Consider the following 26195-nt stretch of genomic DNA (forward strand, 5'->3'; position numbering starts at 1 on the left):
ACAGCAAAGATTCAAGAGTTGAGAATCTGCTAGAACCCAACCTTCTGCTATTTCCAAAATCACCACTACCATTTCTACCATACGTGTTTCTGGCAACATACAGAATAAGCCAGTCTTCACTTAAAAAATGATAAAGATTTTCTACCATACCTATTATACTGAAAGCTCTTGCTTTTGTATGGTTTAAGGCCCCAAATTCTGTATGGAACCCAAATGTTTCATCGTTCTTAACTATAGAGCCCTTCTGTCTTTAGCAAGAGAAAGGGCTAGATTTGTGCAAAGGAGTTTTTGTGATTTCCATTTGGTAGACTGCTGGAATCCTGTAAATGTGGCATTTGTATTAGGCAACTTTGCAAAGCTTTGCAAACATGCAATTTGAAGCCAAACCAGCAAATTATAAAAATAGGCACACCTCCCCTTAAGGCAGATGCCCAGTGCAAGGAAGTACCCATTGCTGGCTGCTCTCATCCCTTTCACATCTAGTTGGTAACTGCAGTGTTCAGGGGACACTCTACACATCCAGGACCAGCGAAAAATCTGAGCCTGTTTAAAGTCCTGAGTTTGAAACTCTTGGCCAAATGAGCCAGGTGTTGGCTTCATCTGAATCAGAGCAGATTGTGAAACTTAAGTTATCCTGGAGGATTCACTTTACAAAGGGCAGATGCACTTTTATCACAGCAACAGCCTACTGATTTATTTAAAACAGGATGATCCTTCTTCCCACCCACCCCCAATATTCCTCAAAATTAAGTGTATTCCATTTGTTCTGAAGCAACTACAAAAAACCACCATCATTAAGGTAATGAACTCAGAACATGAATAATATTTCTTTATTTACAAGTTAGAATCAACAGACAAAAGAAAAGACAATCCAGGGGACCAACTGGGGAGATGACTGAAACCCCCAGGGTCCCCAAATGGAGCAGAAGGAAAAGGGAAAACTGAGTAGAAAAAAAAAGTCAACGTAAAAAAAGAGCTCCCCCTTCCTCCCTCCCCATGGAAGCTGAGGGACCATGGCCCCACCCCTCTTCAGCCTTACCTAGCTTAAAATAAATTAGAACAAACAATCTCAAAACAGGGCCCTTCTAAGTGAACAGGGCAGCTGTGGCCTCAGTAAGCCTGTATCAGGGCCTCTGCCCATTCCCACCCGATACCCCTGCCTGCCCCAGCCATTTTGAATGGGGGCTCTATGCCTACGGGGGCACTCTCCACGGGGCTGGGAGCTCAGTCCTCTTTTGTCCGTTTTTCTGTCCCTCCTTTAGTCTTGTCCCTGCATCCCTCCCCCCTGCAGAGCCAGCTCTCTCACAGAGGGGGGAGGGGGTGAGATGAGAAGTGTCACAGCACAGGGAGGGAGCGGGCGGGGCAGGGCGGTCTAGGGGTCCGGTCCTGCGGAGCCTCCTGCCCCATCTGGCCTGGCCCTTTAGCCTGAGTCTGAATCACTGGTGTCTGAAGAGGAGGAAGATGAAGAAGAGGAGCTGGAATCCGAGCTGGAGCTGGAAGCGCTGAGGCGGGACACCGCTACCTGCTGTGCTGAGGATGTCTCTGTTTTCTCACTCGCTGAAGAACAGAGGTGAAGTTTAAAAATGTGTAAACCTACATTCCACTTTTGAAGAACCAAGAACCAAGAGGGCAGGATGTAATGAACTCACAGTGGCTTATGGGACACTCACCTTTCTTGGGGGGCTTTTTGGTAGAATTGAGCTGCCCACTAACATCTTGTAACCGCTTTTCTAGTTCCCGCTTCTTCTCCAAAGCCAGTTCCTCCTTTGTCTTTCCCACAGGCTTTTTAATAGCTAAAGAAGAAAGAAACCAGGACTAACATAGCCAGGAGCACTCCGGTTTCCCTGTCCCCTGTTGTTGCCAAATGCCTTTCTTGAACTTAAGGAAGCAACTAATGCAACCCATCATCCCAGGAACTGATGATTCCAAGTGCATCAAGCATACCCCCCCCACCTCCTTCTCTAAATTGTCCTCAGAACCGCACAAGAATTCGCTAAGGCAACTTGGGAATCTCATTTCATACTCACTATACGGCTTCCGAGGTTTCTTTCGCAGGCAAGAAAGAACGTAACGTTCAAGCTCTCTAAGTGTGGACGGCTTGAGTGTTTCAAAATCAATCTCAATTTCTTCTGGGTTTGAGTCACGTAAAGAGGGCTCCCTGGCTTGGATTATGTGCACAACGCGACCCAGTTTCTCCCCGGGCAGCTTGTTGATGTCCAGGCTCAACTGCCGCTTCTCATCGTAACTCATGGGCCTGCTTTCTTCCTCCTCCTCGGAGTCGTAGCCAGCAGGCAGGGCAGGTGGGGCTGTCTTTGTGGCCTTTTTGGGGAGTCTGAGCAAAAGAAAATTATCACTTGGGGGAACGCATTACCTCAACACATTCTACTTAATCCAGTGATCTGGATTTCTTGCCTGAACAACTGTTTCCATTAAGGCAAATGAGTGAGTCAGAGATGGGCTACAGGACACATGTGTGCTCCTCAGGGGAGCAGAGCTTCTTTACACAACAAATATTTTATATTAATTTCAGTTGGGCTTTGAAAAATAAATACAAGTACGTCAGCACAGGTCTATTGTTTTTTTTTTGCACCTAAAGCACTAACCCATCCCCGAATACAGAAAAAAAGAATATACAAAAAAGTACAGACTCTGGCTTAGAGAGGAGTAGGTAGCAGCTTCAAAAGACCCTATATTCTTCAAGGTCTATTTCATCATCTGGACACGTGCCAGAAAAAAAAAAAAAAAAATCACTAGAAAAAACTGCAAGCACTGGGAGAAATCTCTGCCTCCGTCCCTGTGAGAACTCACTTGGTGGCCCCTCCTCCAGAAGGTCCAAAGCCAGGGGGACCCAGCGTAGCAGCGCCACCGCTCCCACCGCCACCCGCCTTCTTGGACTTCTTGGGCTGAGATGGGCGGGGTGCTCGAGGGCCTTTGTCATCTTCATCAGCCCCAGCTCGGCCTCGATGCTTCTCTGCCTTCCGTTTCTTCTTTTTCTCTTTTTTCTCTCTCTTTCGCTTGGGCTTGGATATTGGGCCTTGGGACAAGGCAGCCAGTTGTTCATGTACTGCTCTAAGCTTGAGAGAAAACAGAAACAAATTGAAAAAAATACAGATAAAGCAATGGAAAAAAAAAAAAAAAAAAAGCCAAAGACAGCATGAACCTCACCCAGTAAACTCAACAGTAACAAAGTACCTGTTCCTGTAGTTCAGCCAAGCGATGAGCCCTTTCTTCCTCGGAGTCAGAGCTCTCACTTTCTTCTTCCTCCTCCTCCTCGTCCTCATCTTCCTCCTCCTCTTCCTCAGAAGAACTCTCACTGCTACTTTCCTCGCTGGAGGACTCTGAAGATGACTTGGCCAAGCCAGGGGGCAAGGCAGTAGAGACTGGTAAAGGCCCTGGTTCCAGTGGTTCATCTGGCATTTTGGCATAACGGAACTCAAATACATCCTAGAAAGAGACAGCAGACTCAAAACCAGGCTAGTAGATATGCCCTGATCATACCCAGCCATTTGGCAGCTCCAACATACAACTGCATAGATTGGGGAACCTCATGTTCAGGCTATGCAGCACAGATGGCAAAATTCCTTCCCCCAGCTTCACTTATTCTTCAAACTCCGACCTTGACACTCACCTGTAACTTTCGCGCCATGGCCACAACATCATGGTCTGGAGGATTATACTTATAGCAGTTGGAGAACATAAGCCGCACGTCAGCAGCAAACTCCTGTGCGTCCCGGTAATCGCGATTCTCCATCTTCCGCTGCAGAAGGAGGCAGCATCAGAAGCTGCACAGGCAGGGAGACTCACCTTTCCCTGCCAGGCCCAGACACTGCCAAGAACAGCCCTCTAGACAGCACAGTGGGGGGTGGGATGTACATGACAGGAAGGACCTATACCCTGGGGCTCAAGTTTGAAGTCAAAGGAATTTGGGTGGGCTGAATAAATATCTATGTCTAAGGGAAAAAAAACCATTATTTCAAAGTGAAAAGTGGAGGTGTGTGTGGCCTCCAACTATTGGGCTACCCCTTTACTCACCTACCCTAACCCAACACTTCCAGTAGATAGGACCTGAGGACAAGCAGTGATGCTCTGAACATAAAACCCACCACATTGTTTCCAATTCCAGAAAATATGGACTCATTAGAGTATGTGACCTTCTGCCTCACTATTTTGTAAAAGTAAAACGCCAAGATAGCTGCACGCCCATAAAAAGTGACTGTTTTATTGATCCTTAGGTTCCAATCACTGCCTGAGTATCCCATCTGCCCCATGCAGTGGGTACCTTGACAGTGCTGAGGTCCATGGGGTGCTTAATGATGTCATGGTAGTCATGCAGGCCAAGAGCAGAAGCGTCCACTGGTTTATAGAAAGGCCAGGCATAGGCAGCATGCTTCTTAGACAGTAATTCCTTCAAAATGCCATTGCAATGTTTTAACTGTTCCGACAGCTTTCCTTTCTTGGAGCTCTGGTGTTGTTGCTGAGAGTCAGGCAAGTCTTTGCGTGGGGGCTTGATAGGGCGGCCACTTTCTCTACGCACAGGGGGGAGCCGTGCTGCCTTAGGCTCCAGACCCCCTGGAGGGCTAGCTGGGGACCCAGGAGCCAGGATAGCTGTAGGTGTAGGGGTGGTAGTATCTGCTTTCCGCTTTACCCCCTTTTTCTGTGGAGAAAAGACAGGTGCCTTTTACTCTGGATCCACCCCATTTAAGACCTTTTCCTCCTCATTACCCCAAAGATATCCATAGATGTATACCTTGGCAAGGGGCTGTGCTGGGGGAGCTGCAGAGACAGCAAGGAGTGGGGGTCCAGCGGAGTGCAAGGACTTGAGAAGGGGAGAAGAGATGACCGACGGGTGGGGAATGTTGAGGACAGTGGTAGGTATCTCAGGTGGTGGCGTATACAGGGCAGTGTGAGACACAGAAGAGACGGCAGGCACCTGGTGGGCACTGGTGATACTACCCTGGAGCGCTGGAGGGCAGAAAAAGAGTTTAGTCTGATTATCATTCCCATCTTTTGGTCTCTATTAGCAAAACTCCTTCTCTTCCTACCTGCCAATTTGGCCCCTTTCTTGTGGCTGTTCTTAGGGATAGTAACCACAAGTTCTTGTTCTTCTTGTGGCATTGATGCCACTTTCTGCAGAAAGATCTTTTCCAGCGTTTGTGCCATCAGGACAATATCATCAGTGGGCTACAGGAAACACAAACAAAAAGTTCAAATGCTAAGGAGAGAGGTAAAACCATTTTCTCTGGGAAATACCTAGCCCCAGGCATCATCACTACTCCCTTACACAACTCCATCAAAGTGCTAAAAATTACCTATAGTGGGCCACTCATTTCCCTTTATCTCTTCCAACTTTGCCCCTCAATATGCAACAAAGATAAAAAGTGAGAGATTCAGAGTTGATCAGTTTTTCTACTCAAGTCTCCTGAGATTTCTGAGAAATAAGGCCACTATTCACAAGACCATCAGCAGTGTTGTATTTAAACATCTCTTAATCCTGGATCTCTGAAGCCACATCACTGTTTGCAGTGGTACCTTTGCAAACAGACTTTCTAGATACCAAACTACTGAAAACACCTTCAGTAAAAGATTTAAACTTTACAATGATAAAGTAGTGTTAAGAAATGCACTCTCTCCCCAACTGCTGCTTCTTAGTCACTTCAGTCATGTCCGACTCTGTGCGACCCCATAGACGGCAGCCCACCAGGCTCCCCCGTCCCTGGGATTCTCCAGGCAAGAACACTGGAGTGGGTTGCCATTTCCTTCTCCAATGCATGAAAGTGAAAAGTGAAAGTGAAGTCGCTCAGTCGTGTCCGACCCTCAGCGACCCCATGGACTGCAGCCCACCAGGCTCCTCCATTCATGGGATTTTCCAGGCAAGAGTACTAGAGTGGGGTGCCATTGCCTTTTCCGCTCTCCCTAACTAATAACAGACAAAAGCTCACCTTGTTGTAGATGTAGCAGTTGGTGAACATGGTGTTGAAATCCTGCATACACTCTGAGGCAGCCCAATAGTAGTTGTTTTCAAGTCTCCTCTTGATAGTACCCATATCCATAGGCTGCTTTATAATTTTGTGATAATCCTAAAGAAAGAAGTGGTAGGTCAGACCAAATAAAGAAAAATGCCGGTTCTCAGGCAAACTACCAACCCAACACACACACACACACACACACCCGCCCAAGTCTGTCAGGGGAGTACATAGTCTCAACTGCGGCCCCAATTAAAACTATGGGATAGGGATAAAAAATGGGAACAGGACTCTGATCACCCATAAGGAGACCCCTATTGCCTTGCTCTAACCACCCATCTCCCACCCACTCTGGAAAAGTTTCCCATCCTGTGACATTACCTCTGGGGCTGGCTATCCATGGGCTGCATGAGGGAAAGGAAGAAGCTAAGAATTTTGGCCACCGTGGTCCTCTCCCAACCTGGGGTGGGAATCTGTAAAATGGAGCCAGGGCACAAAAGTTAAGGAAGGACACATGGAGGGCACAATGAGAGACCCTAGATAGCAAGCGGTTGGATCAATCACAAAGGACCAAAAATCTAGAAATCTGGTGGCTATCTGCCCTACAGGGTAGAAATGGGAACTCCCTAGGGGCCGCAGCACCTACCTACACTAGGCAGCCCACCTCCATGCACACGCATTCTTTTTCATTTCCATACCTCCCCACTCCAACCTCTCCACTCACCGGCAAACCCAGTTTGACGGCATCCACAGGTTGCCGGAAGGGCCATGCAAACTGATGTTTCCATAGAGCCTTCATCACCACCTTGTGCAGATATTGCAACTGGTTGGTAACCCGTCCTGGCTTTTTGGGATTGGACACCTCAGGAGGTGGTGGGTTGGCAGGGGTTAGTTGCAAAGCCGGCACTGAAGCCATTGTGGGACTCTCGAATCCCTCATACAATAGAGACGGCTTTCGAATCCTTTTCCCAGGCGCTGCTGCTTCTGGGCCCAGGCCCAGTAACCCTGCATTCCCCTCCCCAGGGAGCCTGTGAAGATAGGAAACAAAATCAGATGTGGTAATCTGGTGGAATTTAGTAGAATTCCACAGTTCACAGATTTGCACTCAGCACATCTAGGCTTGGAATCAAGTGAAAACAGTGGTAAAGATTATGAAAACGAATCCAGTATCCAAACAATCCGTGGAGCTTTTGTTCTTGTACCTCTTATCGCCTTTTCTATACCCACAGAAGCCTTATCTTCTGAGTTCTTAAAATCTGATAGGCTTCTTCACCTGTTTTAAAGTGAAAAAGCCCAAGTAGCTTCTCATAGGGCCCAGCCATTTAAGAATCACAGCCTTACGAGGACAGAACTTAAGCAAAATGGGTGGAGCCAAGAAACTCAAGCCCCAAGCTTCCTCCTCACTAGGGGCTTGGTGGTTGCCATGGTGGTTGAGCCTGAGGGGAAAGGATCTAAAGAAACAAAACAGAAAATTTCATAAATCGCTGATGAGACAGACACCTAAGAATCCACCTGTACAGAAGGGATCAGCATTCTCCACAAAGCTCGGAATAGTTAACTCCAAACAACGGGCCAGCAATCTAACGGATCCATACCAAGAAAAAAAAGGAACCAGACAAGAGAGTATTTGTCAGACTTCACAGCCTGGAATACCTCAAGCTACCAGCTTCCAGGAATTAACTATTCGCAAATTCAGTCTCCTCCGTCGAAAGGACTCAAAAAACAGAGCTGTCTGAACAGTCAAGGTCAGCAAATTCCCCCATAAAAGTGATACAGACCTCCCCCTACCCAACCTCTGCCAAAAGCTGCGATGCCATTAACAGGCTCCACTGTAGCATCACCTCTAGACATCAAAGGCCAACAATGCATCAAGTTTACGTTCTCTCTGGGGCTCCTCAGGACCAGGTGTTACCCAAGGCCCAAGATCTCATTGTTTACATCCCAGAGCTTAGCTCCACCTTTCTACCCTGAAGGAAACTCTCAATGGTACCTCTCATATACACACACACAAACGACAAGAAATCCAATCTTCTGCAACACAACACACTCCTCTCAACACAAAACCAAACCACTCACGGAAAAGGGACCTATCCCCGACATTAGGAACCCAGAGTAAGAGTGGGCCTTGTACCCTACTCAGGGAATCCCCGTTTCCAGTCCCCAAAGCTCTATCACCATGGCAACCCTGTAAAGCACAAGATGTGGCCACGAACCCCAGCCACTGAAGGCCGGACAAACGGTCGCTTAGACACCAGACCCACTACCCTCAGGACCTGCTGCCCCATCCAAGTCCTCCCCCGTTGCATATTCCGCCGCCACCTCGCTCTGCCCGACTCAGCCAAAATCTGACCACAGCGGAAAAGTAACGTGTAAATTACCTGCGCTCCCTCCATACGTAGGATCTGCGGCCGCTACCACAGTCCCCAAACCGCCGCTCACCCCCCTCCGCGAGCCTCGACAGCCAACAGTTGCGCCACGAAACAGCAACGCGCCCGAATCGGTTCCGCACTCCCTCCGAACTCGGCACCTCACCCGCGCGCGCCGCAGCCCCCCAACGCCCCCTTCCCACACGCGGCTCGCAGGGACGTACTTGTTGTGGGGAGTCACGTTTTGCAGCATCTTGACCACGGGGAACCGGCGCTGCCCTCAGCCGCGGAAAGTCCGGGTGGCCTCGGTTCCCCTTACCTCCCGGTCCAGCATAACCCGGGAAGTGGGGGGAGGGCGGGGGCCGCTGCCCTCGGCCCTCCAGACGACAACCCACCCCGCCGGGCTGGCACGAAAGCAATCTCCTCCGCTGTCCCTCGGAGAATTCCCAGCAGCTTGGCGCGCTCCGCAGGAGGCGGACAGCGAGAAAATGGCGGCGGCCTCAGCTGAGGCGGGCGAGCGAAAGGGGACGGGCTCTTCAAACCCCAGGACGGCCCCCGATCCCAGACACCGTCGCCAATACTGCCCGCCGTTGGTCTGCAAGGATCCCCTCTTCCTGCCAGGACCGTCCGGGGCGGACGACGTCCCGTTTCGATCTCGGATGGAGGCGGATGAACACGAAAAATGGTTTAGGGAGCCGCCGCCTCCATCTTTGAAATCCTCTTGAGGGCGGAGTAGAGGGGGTGGACAGACTCCGAGAACTGGGCGGGGCCCGAAAAAGGGGAGCTTCGGGGGCTTCTATGGGGTCTGTACTGTCCGCCGGGGCCGGTCATAGGCCGAGACGAAGGCCATTTCCAAGCGGATGGACGTGGATTGTAATGGCGGCCCCAGACGACTCGAAGGCTCTGTGTAGATACGCAGAATCCTCCAGCTCGTTCTAGAGGCTGCTCCACTCCAGCGCGAAATGGCGCCTCTGAGCCCCGCGCCAGCCCTTTATATATAGGCAAGGGGGAGGAGCCTCGCCGCTCATGCGCGCCACCGTGCTCGCGATTTCCCCCACCCCCTTCGCGCGCGCTCGCTCGCTCACGCGCGTGAAGAAGCAGAGTCGAAGGGGGAGGAACACCTCTCCGCGGGAGCGTTTTCTATTGGTCGGCGGAAGCGATGACGTCATAAACCTCATTTCCAAAGCGTCAGTCACCAGGCAGAAGAGTGCCGCATAGACCCCCAGGGAAGCGGCAACCTGCCACATCTCTGAGCCAATTGGCTGCGCTGTGGTTCGGCAACTCCAGGGAAAGAGGGAGGTTGGCAGGGGTGCAGCACCCTCTCCCTGCCTCCCCTTCCAACAAAGTCTTTCCAGCCGTCCAAGCCCAGTGCGACTGGCGACTGCCAAGCTTGGGCAGGTCGTGCCATTCGTAGTTCCTCCATTGGCCAGGCCGGCAGGATTGGAGGGGGCCGCGTGGGCGTAGCCAGGATCGGCCCGCCGGGGTGTGGCCACAGGACGCTGGCGGTGGTTGTTCTCGGGAATGAGGCGGCCGCCGCAGTGAAGAACCTGAAATGAGGAAGAAGACGCCATCTTAGAAGCCGCGGCCTGCCACTGGCAAACGGCCGAGGGCTCCCAAACACAGCGAGGAAGGCACCTAACGTTCCTGTGCTTCGCAATCAAAAGTGCAGAATTAACCAGAGCCTTCAAATCCTCTTCCTTCCCCAGGCCAAGCAGTCGAAATAAAAAACGCGCCCCAGAATCTACCCTCTGTGAACTCAAAGGCTTCTCTCCAAGGCAACTAAACAGAGACCACGTTCTAAATACTTGCACCCCAAGCACCTTTTCAATCCCTCCCTCTGATACCTTCAGTTACCAATACAAATATCTACCTGGTCGACAAAACCTCGGCAACCCTTTAGTGGGAGCAAAATCTCCAACAAAAGCACCCGTATACCCTGTAAAATGAAACCCACCTCCTCCCCAAACTTCTCTCCGGTGTCTGGCTCAGAGCGGAAAAAACAAGGCCTTCGAGGGGCGAATCAGGGTGCGCACCCTCCCCCTCCTGGCGAGCTCAGACCTCTCCCCACGCTGCCCGCCCTTCCCCCCTCTCCGAAGGCGGGCCCGCACCCTCTCTTAGGGTCCTGGCGTCGGGGGGGCGGAAGGGCTCCCCCATCCCCCCCACGAGGGTCCGGAGTCCTCCCCACGGAGCGGCTGGTCTATCGGTCAGCGCCAGGGAGGAGGGCGAGCGGAGGAGGCGGCGGCTGCGGCTCCGACTAGCCCTCCCCCTCCTCCTCTCCCCTCCCCCCTCCCCCCGGGCCGTCCGCCTCCGAGGAGGGGCAGGAGCCATTTTGGGAGCTCAATTTCGCCCCCTCCCCCCCAGCCCACTCAATCTTTCCCACCACCTAGTAACCTGAATAAGGTTACAGACTACGTGTGAATAGAGTCGCAGCGCAAAGTTAGGATCGCTAAAGCCATCGCTTGGACTTCCCCGGTCCCCTTCAAAGAGAGGGAAAGAATTTCCCCCGCCCAGCCTTTAGTTGGGGGCCCTCCCCCCCTCCTCCTTGTCCCCTTTTCTGGCTACCAAGTAAGAAAACAGTCTATGCGTATCTGAATAAGGAAATTAATCATGAAAGTCAAAGAATATAAGATCCGCCCCCCCCCGCCCCAACCGCAGGGCTTCGTGAGGGCATAAGTCCTCGAACTGTTACCCTCTTTCCTTCGTAGCAGCCCTGGAGCCTTAACCTCGGTTACTGCGTCTAAAATGGCCGTCAACCTTTCGTCTTCTCGACCACCAGACTCGGGCAAACCCTGCGGGGGTGGGGGGGAAGCACGCACAGGGACGGCAGTCTCTCCTCTCCTCCCCCCCTCCGATCAGGCCTCGGCCTCAAAAGTACAAGCGGGCCCGCCCGGGTGGCTGCAGCAAGGAGAGCAATGACACAGCAACTTTCGCAGAGGCCTTCTCCCCTCCCCCTCCCCCTAGTGGCCCAGCCTCCCCAATCTGCCATTCTTCCAGGAGGGGCCTTGCAAATCTGCACAGAGGCCTATCTGAGGGCCGGTCTGGGAAGAAAAAGTTAAGAGGTCGAGAGACCACAGGGCCTTATTAGAAAGTAGAAGGGCATCCAGACATTCTGGCTTATTTCCCTGCATTCCGGAAAATCACTGTTCTCCTCTGCCTCCCAAGCGTCCCTTCCCCCAAATGAGTCACACGGGAGGCTACTTGTACTCAGTAATTTGGAAAAGTAACTCTTCCCTCCTTTCCGCTCCCTCCTCCGCAATACACAAGGAGAGACTGTTCAGGAGTGGGGGAGGGGGTGCAGAAGGCAAAAGACACCACCCAGGAGAAAACTGAAACTTTGGGAGCTGTGAAATCATTCCAGGTCCCGAGACTCACTCTCCTGTGTCTCAAGCCACGATTTTCAACCTCTCCCGAGACCCCCGTTGGGCCTGGTTCCTGATCCAAAGAAGACCCCAAGCTTCTAGCCTGCAAACTCTCCCCAGCCGGTGATAGACACATGCTCAGCTAAGACCCCGCCGGGGCAACCAAGGTTTATTCAGAAGGCTCCGCAGGCCAGGTCCACGTGAATGCACACAAATTCGATAACCCACTCGAAGCGTAACCTCCACCATGCCATGTGATGACTGCCAGGTTCCTACCGCTGACACAACAGCAGCACAGAAATGCTCCTTCTACAGCCTCTGGGGAGAAAGGGAGTGGGCGCCTGGGAACAATCTCAGTTCACAGCCTGGGTTGCCAACTCTCAGCATTCCCCTCTAGGAGTAGGAACTATAGTCACCACTCCCACTCCTCAGCCCACTAAATCACCCCACCCTCAGGCCGCCAAAAGGATCCCTTCTCACCTGGCTCCAGGCTCCTGTACCCCCAAGGGACGAATGGAATCGGGGGGGGGGGTCATACCGCCCCCAGGCCCCTTTGCCCTCCAACTGGTAAGACGACAGAGGTTGGCCATTCCCCTCCCCCACCCAAGGGGCCCTCGCCTGCTCGCCCCCTCCCCGCTCCCATTGGCTGTAAATTGTTTGAAGGACAAATGCTCCCACCCTCAGGGTTCTTCTCTGCACCCCAAGAATCTCCTTCTCGGACTCCCCACCATTGGTTAGACATTTAAATGACTGACAACATGCCCGCCCGGCAAGGGCCCCTTCTCACCTGGATCCCGGAACCTTCCAGGGGGGCTCCACTGTTCCCCTTGGCTTGGTGCGGGGGGAGGATGTAATCCGGGGTGTCACCCCCCCCCGGAAACTGAGGTTGAGTTGGGGGAGGGGGCGTAGCCCCCAGCCCCTCCCTTCCCGGCCGAGCTGGGGGGTGGGGAGAGCATCGGGACCGCGCGGCCACGTCAGCGTCACCCAGATTGGCTGATCCGGGTCACGTGCCAGCCACCCCCCTCCCCACCACCACGGGGGCCGATTTTTCCGAAGGTTCTCGGGGGTCGCGCAAGGGGCCAAGGGAGCCGCATGGCCCAGGCCTTTCTCTACACACCCAAAGCACCCTAACGCCGCTGCTTCTCCACATCCTCGGCTGCCTATCCCGCTGTCCTCGACCCTATCCCCCCCACTACTAGCGCCGTACGGGTTCAGCATGGCTGCCGCAGCCCGGGAACGTGCACTGCGCAGGCGCAAGGGTGCGACCGGCTTGGGGGAGGGGAAAGGAGAGTGGGAGGCCGCGGGGAGGGCGTCAGTGCGCAGGCGTGAGCCGTGGCCCCCGCGGCTGGTCTCGGAGCGCGCGCAGTAGGTGGGGCGGAAGCGGGCGCGGCGCGCGCCCTCCCGCCTCAGCAGCCCCTCCCCCACTGCAGGCGGCCTCGCGGGGCGTCCTGAGGTGGCCCAACTCGGTTCCTTTTCCGCAGGTGTGAGGGGTGGCTTGGGACGCCCGGGCCCGGAGTCCAGCGGGAGCGCGCGCTGCTGAGCTGTTGTCAGTGGAGGAGGATGGGGCCTGGACCTGGAGTTGTGAGGGTTTGCAGGGTGGGGTCCCTCCGCGGTGTAGTGTGGTTCCACGGCGGGAGTGTTGGCACCACCCTCGTCGTGCCTGCGGCGGGGAGCGGAGGTGTGGGCGGTTGACGTGGGCATTGTGTTCGGCCTCTTTGTCTTAGGCCCGTAACCGCTCAATTCGCCTGAGTCTACCTAGACTTCCTTACTTTATTGAATGCTGCGGGGCGAGGGGGAGGGGGGGTGTCTGGACTCTGCATGCTGCAAAACTTAATAGCCTTCTGATCACTTCCTTTTGCTTTGAGCAACTTTGGGATTCTTAGGGTATGAGCCACCCAGGTATGAATTTGTAATGAACCTTGCTCTGTTCCAAACTCTGATGTTTAGATTGATGAGCCTCACTGTGCAGGAGGCACAGGGGCTTCCGAATTTGGTAACATAGGGATGGTTGGCACCTAAAGCTTTGTTCCTGGGCAGTAACCCCACCCATGACCCTCAGAGTGTGGTTCAGTCTGTAGTTCATTACCCGCACTCCCCTCCCACAGACCGGAGCAGCGAGGCCAACTTGCCTGAGAACTCTTTGGCTTTGCGTTTCCCACCTGTCAACGGGCCGTGTATGTCTCTCTACCATTTTATCAGTACTAGAAGTCCTCTTTTCGGATTAAAGACACGTATTTTCCTTTCGACCTGTCAACCCGATCTGTTACTCTGAAGCTTTCCATTTTCTACCAATTGGCGTTTTAAACTGCTCCCTTCTAGGTTTTTCCCCTCCTAAAAATAAGGAAAGAAAGAAAATAACCTTAATCAATACCATATCCCCTTGTGGACTCTCTTATGTACTTGTCAGCTCCCTTTCCCAGTCAAGACCTGAAATTGTGTTAATTTTCCTCTCTCTGCCTCATTTCCCATTCTTTAGCCCATTTCTTCCACTACTGACACTGTCTTGGCAAATGTCACCAAGGACCTTCAAATTGGCAAAATCAGGAAGCACTTTTCAGCTTTCACCTTATTTGACCTCACTGAAGTATTTGACATTTGATCAGGCTTCCTTCCTGAAATTCTCCGCACCCTTAATTTCTGTGACTACTTCTCACTTGTTTCTTTTCCTGCTTGTCCTGCTGTTCCTTTGGTGTCCTTTGTGGACTCTTCTTTAACCTGTGTTGATGTTTGCCCAGATTTTGCCTCAGTTTGCTTCTAATTGTGTTTATCTTTTCTAAGTAATCTCACTCAGTGGCTCACAGCCTCTCAAATCTGTATCTTTAGTTCAGTCAACTCAACTGAGCAAAACTCAGTACTTAATTTTACCACTTAGATAGCCCTGACACTTAAACACGTTCAAAACAGTGTAAACTATATGCAGCCTAGACCTGCTCCTTCTGTTAGTGTATTATCCTGGCTGATAGCAGTAATTCAGCCAAAAAACCTAGAATCTGGGGGCCGTTCTTGATTTATTTTTCTCACAGTTTTGTATCCCCTTGACTTATCATTGTCCCTCTGATACAGCTATTGACTCACCCTCTGCCCTAGTCGGATCACCTGAGCTGTATCAACAGCTTCCTAACTGATTTGCTTGTCTCTAAAGCTGCACTGTTCATTATGGTAGCCACTAGCCATATGTGGCTGTTTGACACTAAATACTGTTTTAAATTTAGTTCCTCAGGTGCCCTAGCCACATTTTAAGTTCTCATTAGCCCGGTGTGGCTTGCAGCTGTTGTATTGGACAGGACAAATTACAGAGCATTTCCATCACTGAAGAAAGTTCTCTGGGACATTGCTGCTCTAGATTTTCCTCTCTCCCTCTGCCACAACACTGCCAGGAATGAGCTTTCCAAAATACAACTGGAGCCATATGCTGCTGTTAGTGAAAAGTGAAGTCGCTCAGTCGTATCCAGCTCTTTGTGACCCCGTGGACTGTAGCCTACTAGGCTCCTCTTTCCAAGGGATTCTCCAAGCAAGAATACTAGAGTGGGTTGCCATTTCCTTCTCCAGGGGAGCTCCCCAGCCCAGGGATCGAACCCAGGTCTCCCGCATTGCGGGCAGACGCTTTAACCTCTGAGCCACCAGGGAAGCCCTGAAAGTGAAGTCACTCAGTCGTGTCTGACTGTTTGTGACCCCGTGGACTATAGCCTGCCAGGCTTCTCCGTCCATGGGATTTTCCAGGCAAGAATACTGGAGTGGGTTGCCATTTCCTTCACACATTGCCTGTGGGATAAAGTTCAAATTCCTGTGCTGGCCAGAAAGGTCTGCCTACCTCTCCAGCATCATGTCTAGCCACTTGTTCATGGGCCCTATACTCCAGCCATATTGAACTGTTCCCCAACATGCCATTTTGTCTTGCACTATATTTCACACACACTGCTCTCACTACATGAAATAGGCTTTTGCTCAGTCCATGTAAGCCCAAATACCATCATCCAAAAAGCCTACCCTTGCCTTCCAAATTGAGATGACTGCTCATCCTTTGGTGTCTCTTTCTCTTATAATTGCACCTTTCACAGTGAATGGCATGTGAGCCATTCACTGTGAGCCACGTTTCCCTCCCTTACTTGATTTTGATCCTGAGAACAGGTCCATGCTATAGTCTTTAAAACAAGGACAGCAGCAAACTTCCAGCTTCTGGCTCAGGATCTGGCCAATAAGAGGTGCTCACAGAATATGCAAATGTTGAAGCAAGTTGATGTTTAAGTATGTGACTTAGGTAAGATTGTAATGTTTGTGGTTGGGGGGCTCCATGCATAGTATGGGAGGAGTACTTGTAGTGAGACAAAATTATTGTTATCAGATAAACATTTGAGACACTGGGATTGTGTGAGAAAAGACAGAACAGAGCAGGTCATTTTCACAGAGCATTGCAGTTCAGTCTGGCCAGATAGAATAAGTTACAAGAAGTAGAGCCAGAGGAGACTGGAAGGTACATTTACTTGAGGCAACATGATGAATTCCAGTGCTGTTAAATTTGGACCTAATAGGGAACCACTGAAAGTTATTGAGCAACAGCTTGATCGGAATTATATCATTGAATAGGAATTCTGTCTTTATATCTGCGGTGGCTATCACTGTACCTGTTAATAAACACCAAATAAAAATGTCAGGTGTTAGAAGGAGAGGAGGCTGGTGGTAGCTAACATTTATTGAGTTGAAATGTCTCGGACCCTACTAAAAGTGCTTTATGTGTATGAACTCTTCTAATCCTTGTAACCCTATAAAGTAGATTCTATTGTTATCACTCCCATTTTTCAAATGAAGCAACTAAAGCAAGAGATGTTAAATAAACATGGTTACATGTTTAATAAGCGTCTGGAGTTGGGATTTGAACCCAGGAAGTCTGCCACTGAATGGTATGTTATTCTGGTTGTCAGGCGAAGCAGGTATTTCAAAGTCTAAGGTTGAGGTTTGAGGAAAAAAGATTGGTAGAGGTAGATTTGGGAGTCACCTTTGAGGTATAGTTTGAATCTGTCATGCAGGTAGGTGAGATTTGTAAGGGAGGAAGTATAGGACAATTTAGTTGTAGGTTAAGCATCGAGATCTGGGTTACATCCTCACACAGGCAGCAAGAATAGGAAGTGGAGCCAGTGGAAGAACATCAAACAAAAGCAGAACAACGTAATATGAGCAACCCGGAACAAGAGAGGGCTCCGGTGAGGACCTCACATTTATTGAATGTATGACTAATCAGGAGTTTTTTAAGCTTGTCTGCGCTATGGACTTGGGCAATTTGGTGGAGCCTTTGGACCTTGTCTGATGATAATATTTGTAAGGGCATAAATACGCAGTTATCAAAGTATTTAAGGAACTGCGTGATGATTTAGTAATATGTATTCCCTTACTAATAGAATGCTAGTACAGTAAGTTAAATGATTTATTTCAAGTCTAACAACTCATAATTGTAGAGATATCCATTTTGAGACTGTGATATGAAATGTTAATTGACGGTGATCTCTATTGATGATAACATTACACATACTGTTGATACTACAAAGACTTGTTCTTTTCATTGATAAAGTTAAGTTTCAGTTAGTTAGATGTTCTTAAAATTAAAGGTGGCTCTTTATTCCATCCAGGTCCATGGACCCCCGAATGTTATGGCATAAAGGTGGCTCTTTTTATTCCATCCAGGTTCACGGACCCCTGAATGTTATGGCATGTGGACTGCAGGTTAAGAAGCCCTGTTCTTTTCTTTCTTTATTTTTGGATTGTGCTGTACAGCTTGTGAATCTTAGTTCCCTAACCAGGGATTGAACCAGGTAGGGGAAGCACCAAGCCTAAGCACTGGTCTGCCAGGGAATTCCCAAGAACCCCTATTCTGATTGAACAAGGACACAAGATCCTGCACAGGGTGTGAGAGCATGAAGAAAGGGGAAAAACTCATTAGGTTGGTAATTGGGGATTGTCATTGACAGTGGAGAGCCGTTTCTGTCATCTAGGGATAGAGGTCAAAGTACAGGGAATCTGAAAACCCAGGCCAGGTAATTCAGACTGAATCTTGTAGAAAGGGAGGAGCTGCTTAATTTTTTTGAAAGGAGAAGCTAGAGTTACTTTTATAGGAAGACGTACTTAACAGCGTGCACCATGGATTGGCTTTGGAGGGACTGGAGGTAGATCAGGTAGGAACCACAGCATACATTCACACATGGAATGAAAAGGAATAAAGTCATCACAGCATTAGAACTAATTGCACTTAGAAACCTCACTGTGGTTCAGGAGGCCCTATGTGGTCTTGCTTCTTCCTGCCTCTTGCCTCATATCTGTCTGTTGTCTCTTATCAGTAATTACTGTACGCCAGCCACACAGGCTCTCCTTGACCTCCAGCCCCTCGCCTGCCTCAGAGCCTTCTCTCCCTCCCACCGCTTTGCCAACCCCTACTCACACTTCATATCCCATCACAATGTCACTAGGTTCCATTTCAGTTAGTCTTTCTATGGGGTCTCAGTTCTTTTCCTTTATGCTGCCTTTTACAATTTGTTTTTGTAGGTTTGTATGTTTACTTATTTAATGTCTCTAGATATTAGAGACAAGTTTTCATTAGATTACAAGTTTGATCATGTAGGTGCCTGGTACCCGGCATACTATCAAGTACATAGAGGACAGTCCATAAATATTTGCTAAATAAGTGAATGAACCTCTTTGAGCCAAGGATTTCTTATTTATATAATGGTAATAGTAAATTCCAACTTTGCAGAGTAGTTGACAATTGCTACTGCTGCTAAGTCACTTCAGTCGTGTCCGACTCTGTTCGACCCCATAGGCAGCAGCCCACCAGACTCCCCTGTCCCTGGGATTCTCCAGGCAAGAACATTGGAGTGGGTTGCCATTTCCTTCTCCAATGCATGAAAGTGAAAAGTGAAAGTGAAGTCGCTAAGTCGTGTCTGACTCCATGGACTGCAGCCCACCAGGCTCCTCCATCCATGGGATTTTCCAGGCAAGAGTACTGGAGTGGGGTGCCATTGCCTTCTCCGAGTTGACAGCATTTCTGTATTCTAATAATGCAGCCAAAAAGGAAGAATGAATATGGATGTGAAGAGATACCTGAGCAGGAAATGAAGGGAAGGATGGGAGCTGGGTGGCCAGGTTTACTCTGGGCTGTGGCAGAGGGGAAGGAGAAAATGAAAAGAGGGGTGGTGTGCATGGGGAAGGCATTGGGAGTGAAGATGTTTGTAGAGTGGCCCATAGACATGCCTGGTGAGATTTACTGTTGAAATACCAGTATTAGAAGAAACAACCTATCATTCATCTAAGGCTTGCAGATTCTTCCAGGCCCAGTTTTGCACCTTCAGTAACCTACAGCCCATTTATTCATACAATGAGCAGTCACTTGGTGGTGGGCTTTCTTGGTACATGCTGAGAGTGTAAAAAAAGAACAGGATAAGATCCCTTGAGACCCTGCAGTGGGAGTGAGGTGACTAAAGCAGACATTAACAGAATGATAAAATACAGATGATGGGAAGGGCAGGCCAGTGCTATGGACGCATACTGAGGAGGTCCCTCATCTCCACTCTGGGTTCCAAGGCTTTCTGAGGGAGCTGAAATTTCAAAGGACTAATACAGAGATAGATTAAGAGGGTCCAGATCATTTAAGTATGTCAAGGAAGGCAGACTGTAGAGAACTATTGAAGGTTTTCATATAAATATGATGTGATCAAATGTACTAGTAAAAAGATGCCCATGGCAGCACTGGTAAATGAGAGATTGGAGGCAGAGAGATCAACTCTAAGAAAACTGCAGTAATCCAGGAAAAAAAATCTAACCACTGAGGGCCTGAAGCAGTAGGAATGGAGGACAGACTCAGGAGATATGGGAGAGGTAGGATCGATAGTGAACAACTGGACGAGATGGTTTGAGGAAGGTGAAGTTGTCAGACTTGACTCCCACATTTGTGACTCATCTGATTGGGTAGACAGTCCGCCTACACCTGAGCTCTTGAATATGGGAGCTGGAGCATGCTGGGAAGGGAAGGTGGTGAGGTTAGTTTTGTAAATTTTGAGATGGAAGTACATTCAGTGTAGTAATTCCTGAACTTAATTTGCCTAAAAATTCATTACTGAACGTTTAACAGAGGTTTATGAGACATCATGTAAAATAGGAAAGTAATTAAAAAAAATAAAAGCACAATTTGAAAACCACAAGAGTGCTTTCGATTTCAAACTTTCTCTTAGACATTTTTGAGATAGTCAGGGGGGAAAAATGAACACAAGACTGGGTTAAGTTAAGCAATCATTTTTAATTTTGTTACTTGTAGTGATAGTATGGCAGTTAAAGGAAAATTTATTATAGATACTCTTAGAAATGTTTCCTTGTGAAATATAATGATAGCATTTGTTTAAATACTCTAGAAAAAAAAGTCTGTGGAATAGGAGAATAGATGTAACAAGAATGGAAGACTTTTGGCATGTTTAAATTATTGAAACTTCAAGCATATAGGGGAGACTTCCTTAAGCCAGTGCTTAAGAATCTGTCCTGCAATGCAGGGGAGCAGACTTAGACCCCTGGATGGGGAACTAAGATCCTGCACGCTGCAGAGCAGCTAAGCCTACGTGCTGCAACTGCTGAGCCTGTGAAGTTGCTCGGTCGCGTGCGACTCTTTGCAGTCCCATGGACAGTAGCCTGCCAGCCTCTGTCCATGGCATTTTCCAGGCAAGAGTACTAGAGTGGGTCGCCATTTCCTTCTCCAGGGGATCTTCCAAACCTGGGGATTGAACCCATGTCTCCTGCCTTGCAGGAGATGCTTTACCCTCCGAACCACAGGGGAAGCCCAACTGAGTCAAGAGTATATGCACTGCAATGAGAAAGGTCCTGCATGATGCAACAAAGACCTCACGTGCTGCAACTGAGACCTGATGCAGCCAGATTAAAAAAAAAACAGTGGTGTGTGGGGGTTTACTATTCTTTTGTGTTTGTTTGAAATTTTCCGTGATAAAAAATTTCAGGGACTTTCCTGGTGGTCCAGTGGCTAAGACTCTGAGCTCCCAATGCAGGGAGCCAGGGTTCGAACCCTGGTCAGGGAACTAGAGCCCACATGCTGCAACTAAGACCCAGAGCAGCCAAATAAACAAAATTAAAAAAAAATTCAAACTTGGTCATAGATCTAAAGGAAATCATTTAGTGGAATATAAATATTATAATTAATTAATCAACATTGAGTCAAGTCATAAAGTATATTTTGAATTTGTGGCAAGACCTGTGATAGATAAGTCATCAAGTAGATGATAGATATCATTTGGGAGTTGACTGGGAAATGCTGTCTGAATATTTATACACAGATTTCACATTATGTTTATGCCTTAGGTGATCTCATGCCATTGTCTGGGATGCTGTATGTTCAAGATAGCTATGTTGAGGTGGTTGTTTGGTTTGTGATAATTCTCTTTTCTTCAGGAATAGCTCAAAGACACAGAGATGATATTGTGCCTGGCCACCACTAATTGATCCAGAGGTCCATACCTAATACAAGCTGAGACAGTCAGATTGTCTCTTGTAGCAACATGAAACTTGAAAGATAAGATGCTGGAGGCCTTTGAAGATGAGGTATATTAATGGCAACTCAACCCCTGCTGCTAAGGCCCCTGTGACTCCCCTTCCTGAGACTAGCTGATTTATCCCTTTTGATTTTGGGAGCTAGCTCTATATCCATCCAGTAAATCCCCCCTTTAAGGGGCTTCCATTGTGGCTGACGGAGAAGGCAATGGCACCCCACTCCAGTACTCTGGCCTGGAAAATCCCATGGATGGAGGAGCCTGGTGGGCTGCAGTCCATGGGGTCGCTAAGAGTCGGACACGACTGAGCGACTTCACTTTCACTTTTCACTTCCATGCATTGGAGAAGGAAATGGCAACCCACTCCAGTGTTCTTGCCTGGAGAATCCCAGGGACGGGGGAGCCTGGTGGGCTGCCGTCTATGGGGTCGCACAGAGTCAGACACGACTGAAGTGACTTAGCAGCATGGTGGCTGAGATGGTAAAGAATCTGCCTGCAATGCAAGAGACCTGGGTTCAATCCCTAGGTCAGGAAGATCCCCTGGAGCAGGAAATGGCAGTCCACTCTGGTGTTCTTGCTTGGAGGATTCCATGGACACGGGCCTGGTGGGCTATAGTCTGTGGGGCCACAAAGAGTTGGACACAACTGAGTGACTAATGGGCTTCCCAGGTAGCTTAGCTGATAAAGAATCCACCTGCAATTCAGGAGACCCCAGTTCAATTCCCGGGTCAGGAAGTTCCCCTGGAGCCAGGGACAGGCTACCCATTCCGGTATTCTTGGGCTTCCCTGGCGGCTCAGACGGTAAAGAATCCACCTGCAATGCAGGAGACTTGGGTTCGAACCCTGGGTTGGGAAGATCCCCTGGAGGAGGGCATGGCAACCCACTCCAGTATTCTTGCCTGGAGAATTCCACGGACAGAGGAGCCTGGTGGACTACAGTCCATGGGGTCACAAAGAGTCAGATGTGACTGAACGACTAAGCATAGCACAGAGTGACTAATGCTTTGACTTTTCGCTTAAAAGTTAAGTTAGCTAGGATTGATTTCTGTTGCTTAAAATCAAAATAACCTTATTAAAGTATTGCATAAAAGAAATTACTGTATAAACATCTTTGGTGTCTTATTATATCTGTTGAAATACATTTATAAATAAAAATTCCTACTATCAAATTCACATTTACAAAAATTTCTTGTGGGACCCTATTTTGTGGTGAGTACAATTTGAGAACCGCTGTGTACAACATCCAAGTGGAGATCCCTAAAGGCATCTCCTTTAGGTTTGGTGTAAGGATGGTGGAATCAACAAGGTCTGAGCCAAAGAGGGGAATTTGGAAAATGTCAGCAAGTAGGTGGTAATGGAAGGTAAGTGAGGGTAAATGCCATCGAGAGCAGGTGTAGAGTATAAGAGAAGAGGGTGAGGACAAAACTCCAGGAACTTAAGGGTTAGCTGAAAGGAGTCCATAAAGGTGACAGGATGCCAGAGAAGTTGGAGGAAAAACTAGGAGAGAGTGCTGTCAGGGATGCCAAAAAATAAACCGTTTTAGGAAGCAGGGCATGGCCAACGGTGTCAAATGTTGCTGAGACTGCAAAGAGTCCATTTAATTTAGCAACACAAAGATGTTGAACTGTTTCATTGTTTAGGGTTAAGGATTAAATGGCAAATATGAAAGAGAGATGGTTGCCCACAACTTTTTCAGGAAACTTGGCTCTGTCAAGAAATAGAAAATGGGGCAGGAGTACAGACAGATGAAGGGCTGGGTGTTAGAAAGCCGGGACCTATTGGGTTCACAGGTGTAAGGGCTCTATTTTCAGAGGCATTCATATCTCATCAAAGACAGTGAGTTACTGGGATACAGAACTGGCCACCTTCCCTTGCTTGCAATTCCCACTTCCCCAAACGGATGACATACTATTTTTGAGATATCTATTAATGGAGGTTGTTGCACGGTCCTGGGAGGAAGAAGAATTACATAGAGGGAAGGGTAGTTATAAATGTTTTAACTTGTTCCCATTGTACAGGGAAAGAATAATTAACCACAGCCTTGCCTCCATCTTAATGATGGACGGTTGAATTTCTCTGCATGCTGGACTTATCTACACTGTACTCTTGGTGGGGAGCTTGGATCCTCTTTGCCTTGTCCCTCCACCCAATGTATTGCAGGGTCTGCCCCCACGTGTTCCTAGAGCTCCCACGAGTCCTCGTGTTCCTCCCCCAGACCTCCTGAACAGTGTTAATCTGGGACACGTTAACGAATTGCCATCCCCAAGGAGGACTGGGGCTCTTTGGAGGGGGGGTTTATTTTGGGTCCCCCACCCCACTTCTGACCACACATAGAACCGTGTGCAGCAAACTATGGTCTGAGTAATATTCTGCCCATCTGCTTTTATATGGCCCAGGAACTCAGAATGGTTTTTTGTTTATAAATGATTGGAAAAAAAAGTGAAAGAATTGGGGACATCCCTGGCCATCCAGTGGTTAAGACTCCACACTTCCAATGCAGGGGACTCAAGTTTGATCCCTGATCAGGGAACTGAGATCCCACATGCCTTTGACCAATAAATAAATGATTTGAAGACTCTGCCTGACTACCCTTGCTCTCTCCCCCGACCATAAAAAAAAGGATTATATTTTGTGACTCATCAAAATGATATGAAATTTAATTTTCAATGATTTATTATCTGGTCCTCTATAGAAAAATGTTGCTCACTCCTGGTGTAGAACTGTAGGTGGCCATATGCCATCTGTCTCCAGCGATAGTTTTGGTGATGTTAATATGACAGTGATGGTGAAAGCTGCTGTCGTATCCAACGCTTTGTGACCCCATGGACTGTAGCCTGCCAGACTCCTCTGTCCATGGAATTCTCCAGGCCAGAATACTGGAGTGGGTAGCTGTTCCCTTCTCCAGGAATATTCCAAACCTAGGGATGAAACCCAGGTCTCCCTCATTGCAGATGGATTCTTTACTGTCTGAGTCACCTCCTCTCTAATTTACTAGGGCTTTCCTGGTGGCTCAGATGGTAAAGAATCTGCCTGCAATGCAGGAGACGTGGGTTCTATCCCTGGGTTGGGGAGATCCCCTGGAGAAAAGAGTGGTTACCCACTCCAATATTTTTGCCTGGAAAATCCCATGGACAGAGGAGCTTGACGGGCTTAGTCCATGTTGCAGAGTCCGGTTGCAGAGTCGGACACGACTGAACGACTAACACTACTTTCCTAAGGGGCTGAATCTTCCCCTCCACAGGAATTACTGATGGATTAATCCACAAAGGAAGCCTACCCCAACTCTGGCATTCTACCCACCACCACACACACACACACACACACACACTCACACACATGTATGTACCCTTTAGTGTTTGGGGATATGCAGAAAGTCATGGAGTGTTTGGGGCTGTTATGACTGCTATTGTTTGTTTCTCAGAAGGGAGTATGGATTTTGAAAGGACCGTGTTCACATAGATTGATTTCTAAGATTACTACTTAATTGCCACATTAGATTTTTCTCACTGCCTCCCCCTCAAACCCCTTCTGTCTTTCTTTTTCTTCTCTATCATACTTGCAGCATATACACTGACAGTTTCTTCCTCGTCTCCCACTTCTCAGCCCACCACAATCTGGAGTCCACTCCCACTACAATGCTGAAACTGCTCCCAACATATTTATCACCCATCTCATAATTACCAAATCCAAGGACGCTTTCCAGTCCTCCCTCAACTTCTGAGCAGCATCTGATAATGCTGATCTTGCCCTTCCTCGTGGAACATCTCTATTTCTCTGAATGCTCTTCGTCTTTTATTCTCTTAGCTCCTAGGATGCTCCTCCTGCCACCTGCTGCTGCTGCTGCTAAGTCGCTTCAGTCGTGTCCGACTCTGTGCAACCCCATAGGCGGCAGCCCACCAGGCTTCCCCGTCCCTGGGATTCTCCAGGCAAGAACACTGGAGTGGGTTGCCATTTCCTTCTCCAATGCATGAAAGTGAAAGTGAAGTCGCTCAGTCGTGTCCGACTCTTAGCGACCCCATGGACTGCAGCCTACCAGGCTCCTCCGCCCATGGGATTTTCCAGGCAAGAGTACTGGAGTGGGGTGCCATTGCCTTCTCCGCCTCCTGCCACCAGGTTCATACAAATCAGTGTACTGCAGTGACTAGTTAACACTTAGTGTCTGTGCCACAGCTTGTCTCCTATATTGTGTTCTAGACTGTTCTGTATAGGAGTCTGCAAAGTGTGTGTTTCCCAGCCTTCCTGGGAGGTTGGCTTCCTGTTAGATTCTCTCAGTAGGGTGCATGGGCTCATATTTATGCCTTAGGCAAGAGTTTAAACTCAGGACTTGGAATAGGCTCAGGTTTTCCTCTGGTGCTGGATATATGGATTGTCTTGGACACTTGGTCATCAAGAGGTGAAAGGGATGGGAGCAGCCAACGGTGCATCCTTTGTGTTGGGCATCTGCCTTAAAACTAGGATCCTGCATGCCGTGTGGTACAGCAGGAAGCAAAGAAACAAAAACCCCACCTGTCTTCCGGTGTAACAGAGCCTATATGATCTAGCTCTTGCCTAAATTTTTAGCTCATTTTTAATCAACTATACCCCAATAAACTTAAAAAAAAAAAGATAAAAAAGTAAAAAGTAACTCCTAAAAAAAAAAAAAATTCTAGCTCCTCTTGACATTCCACCTTCATCCCCTGCCTGTTACCAAACAGGAACACATGAACAACCTCCAACTATTACAGTCCAACTATACAGAGGTCTCCAAAGAGAGGAACTCTGAATGCCTTTGACCTTCACCCCTTTGCCTGCTCCTTGCCCTGGGTGGTTTTTCTCTCCTCACATTCTGCTGGCCTGTTTTTCCTTCAAGACTCTTATCAGCCTTCCTAATTACATCCCACTTATTCCTCCATCCTCAAACAGTCTGAAGAGCCCTGGGTCTGGGTGAGGGGGTGGGGTTTGCTGTGGGAGAATGAGCTTCCTCAGTTTATTATTTGG

The 26195-nt window shown here is 48.9% G+C and overlaps 1 protein-coding gene across 6 annotated transcripts; it reads right to left on the reverse strand.

The window, feature by feature from the left end:
- Positions 1-794: 794 nt before the first annotated feature.
- Positions 795-12842, reverse strand: BRD2 (bromodomain containing 2). 6 transcript variants are annotated; one of them, XM_070361067.1, is made up of 13 exons: positions 12476-12842; positions 8554-9876; positions 6688-6991; positions 5940-6077; positions 5043-5181; positions 4748-4962; positions 4280-4654; positions 3629-3757; positions 3193-3444; positions 2809-3074; positions 2028-2332; positions 1671-1793; positions 795-1557 (listed from the first exon to the last, which is right to left on the reverse strand). In XM_070361067.1, the coding sequence occupies exons 2-13, from the start codon at positions 8580-8582 to the stop codon at positions 1421-1423; spliced, it is 2412 nt and encodes an 803-aa protein (XP_070217168.1). In that variant the 5' UTR covers positions 8583-9876; positions 12476-12842; the 3' UTR covers positions 795-1420. The 6 variants fall into 6 exon arrangements, with proteins under 6 accessions (XP_070217168.1, XP_070217170.1, XP_070217169.1 ...); XM_070361069.1 differs by lacking the exon at positions 12476-12842 and adding an exon at positions 11019-11177; XM_070361068.1 differs by lacking the exon at positions 12476-12842 and adding an exon at positions 10438-10581.
- Positions 12843-26195: the final 13353 nt, after the last annotated feature.

Source organism: Bos mutus, chromosome 23 (genome assembly GCF_027580195.1).
Source record: "Bos mutus isolate GX-2022 chromosome 23, NWIPB_WYAK_1.1, whole genome shotgun sequence".
Classification (NCBI taxonomy): Eukaryota; Metazoa; Chordata; class Mammalia; order Artiodactyla; family Bovidae; genus Bos; species Bos mutus.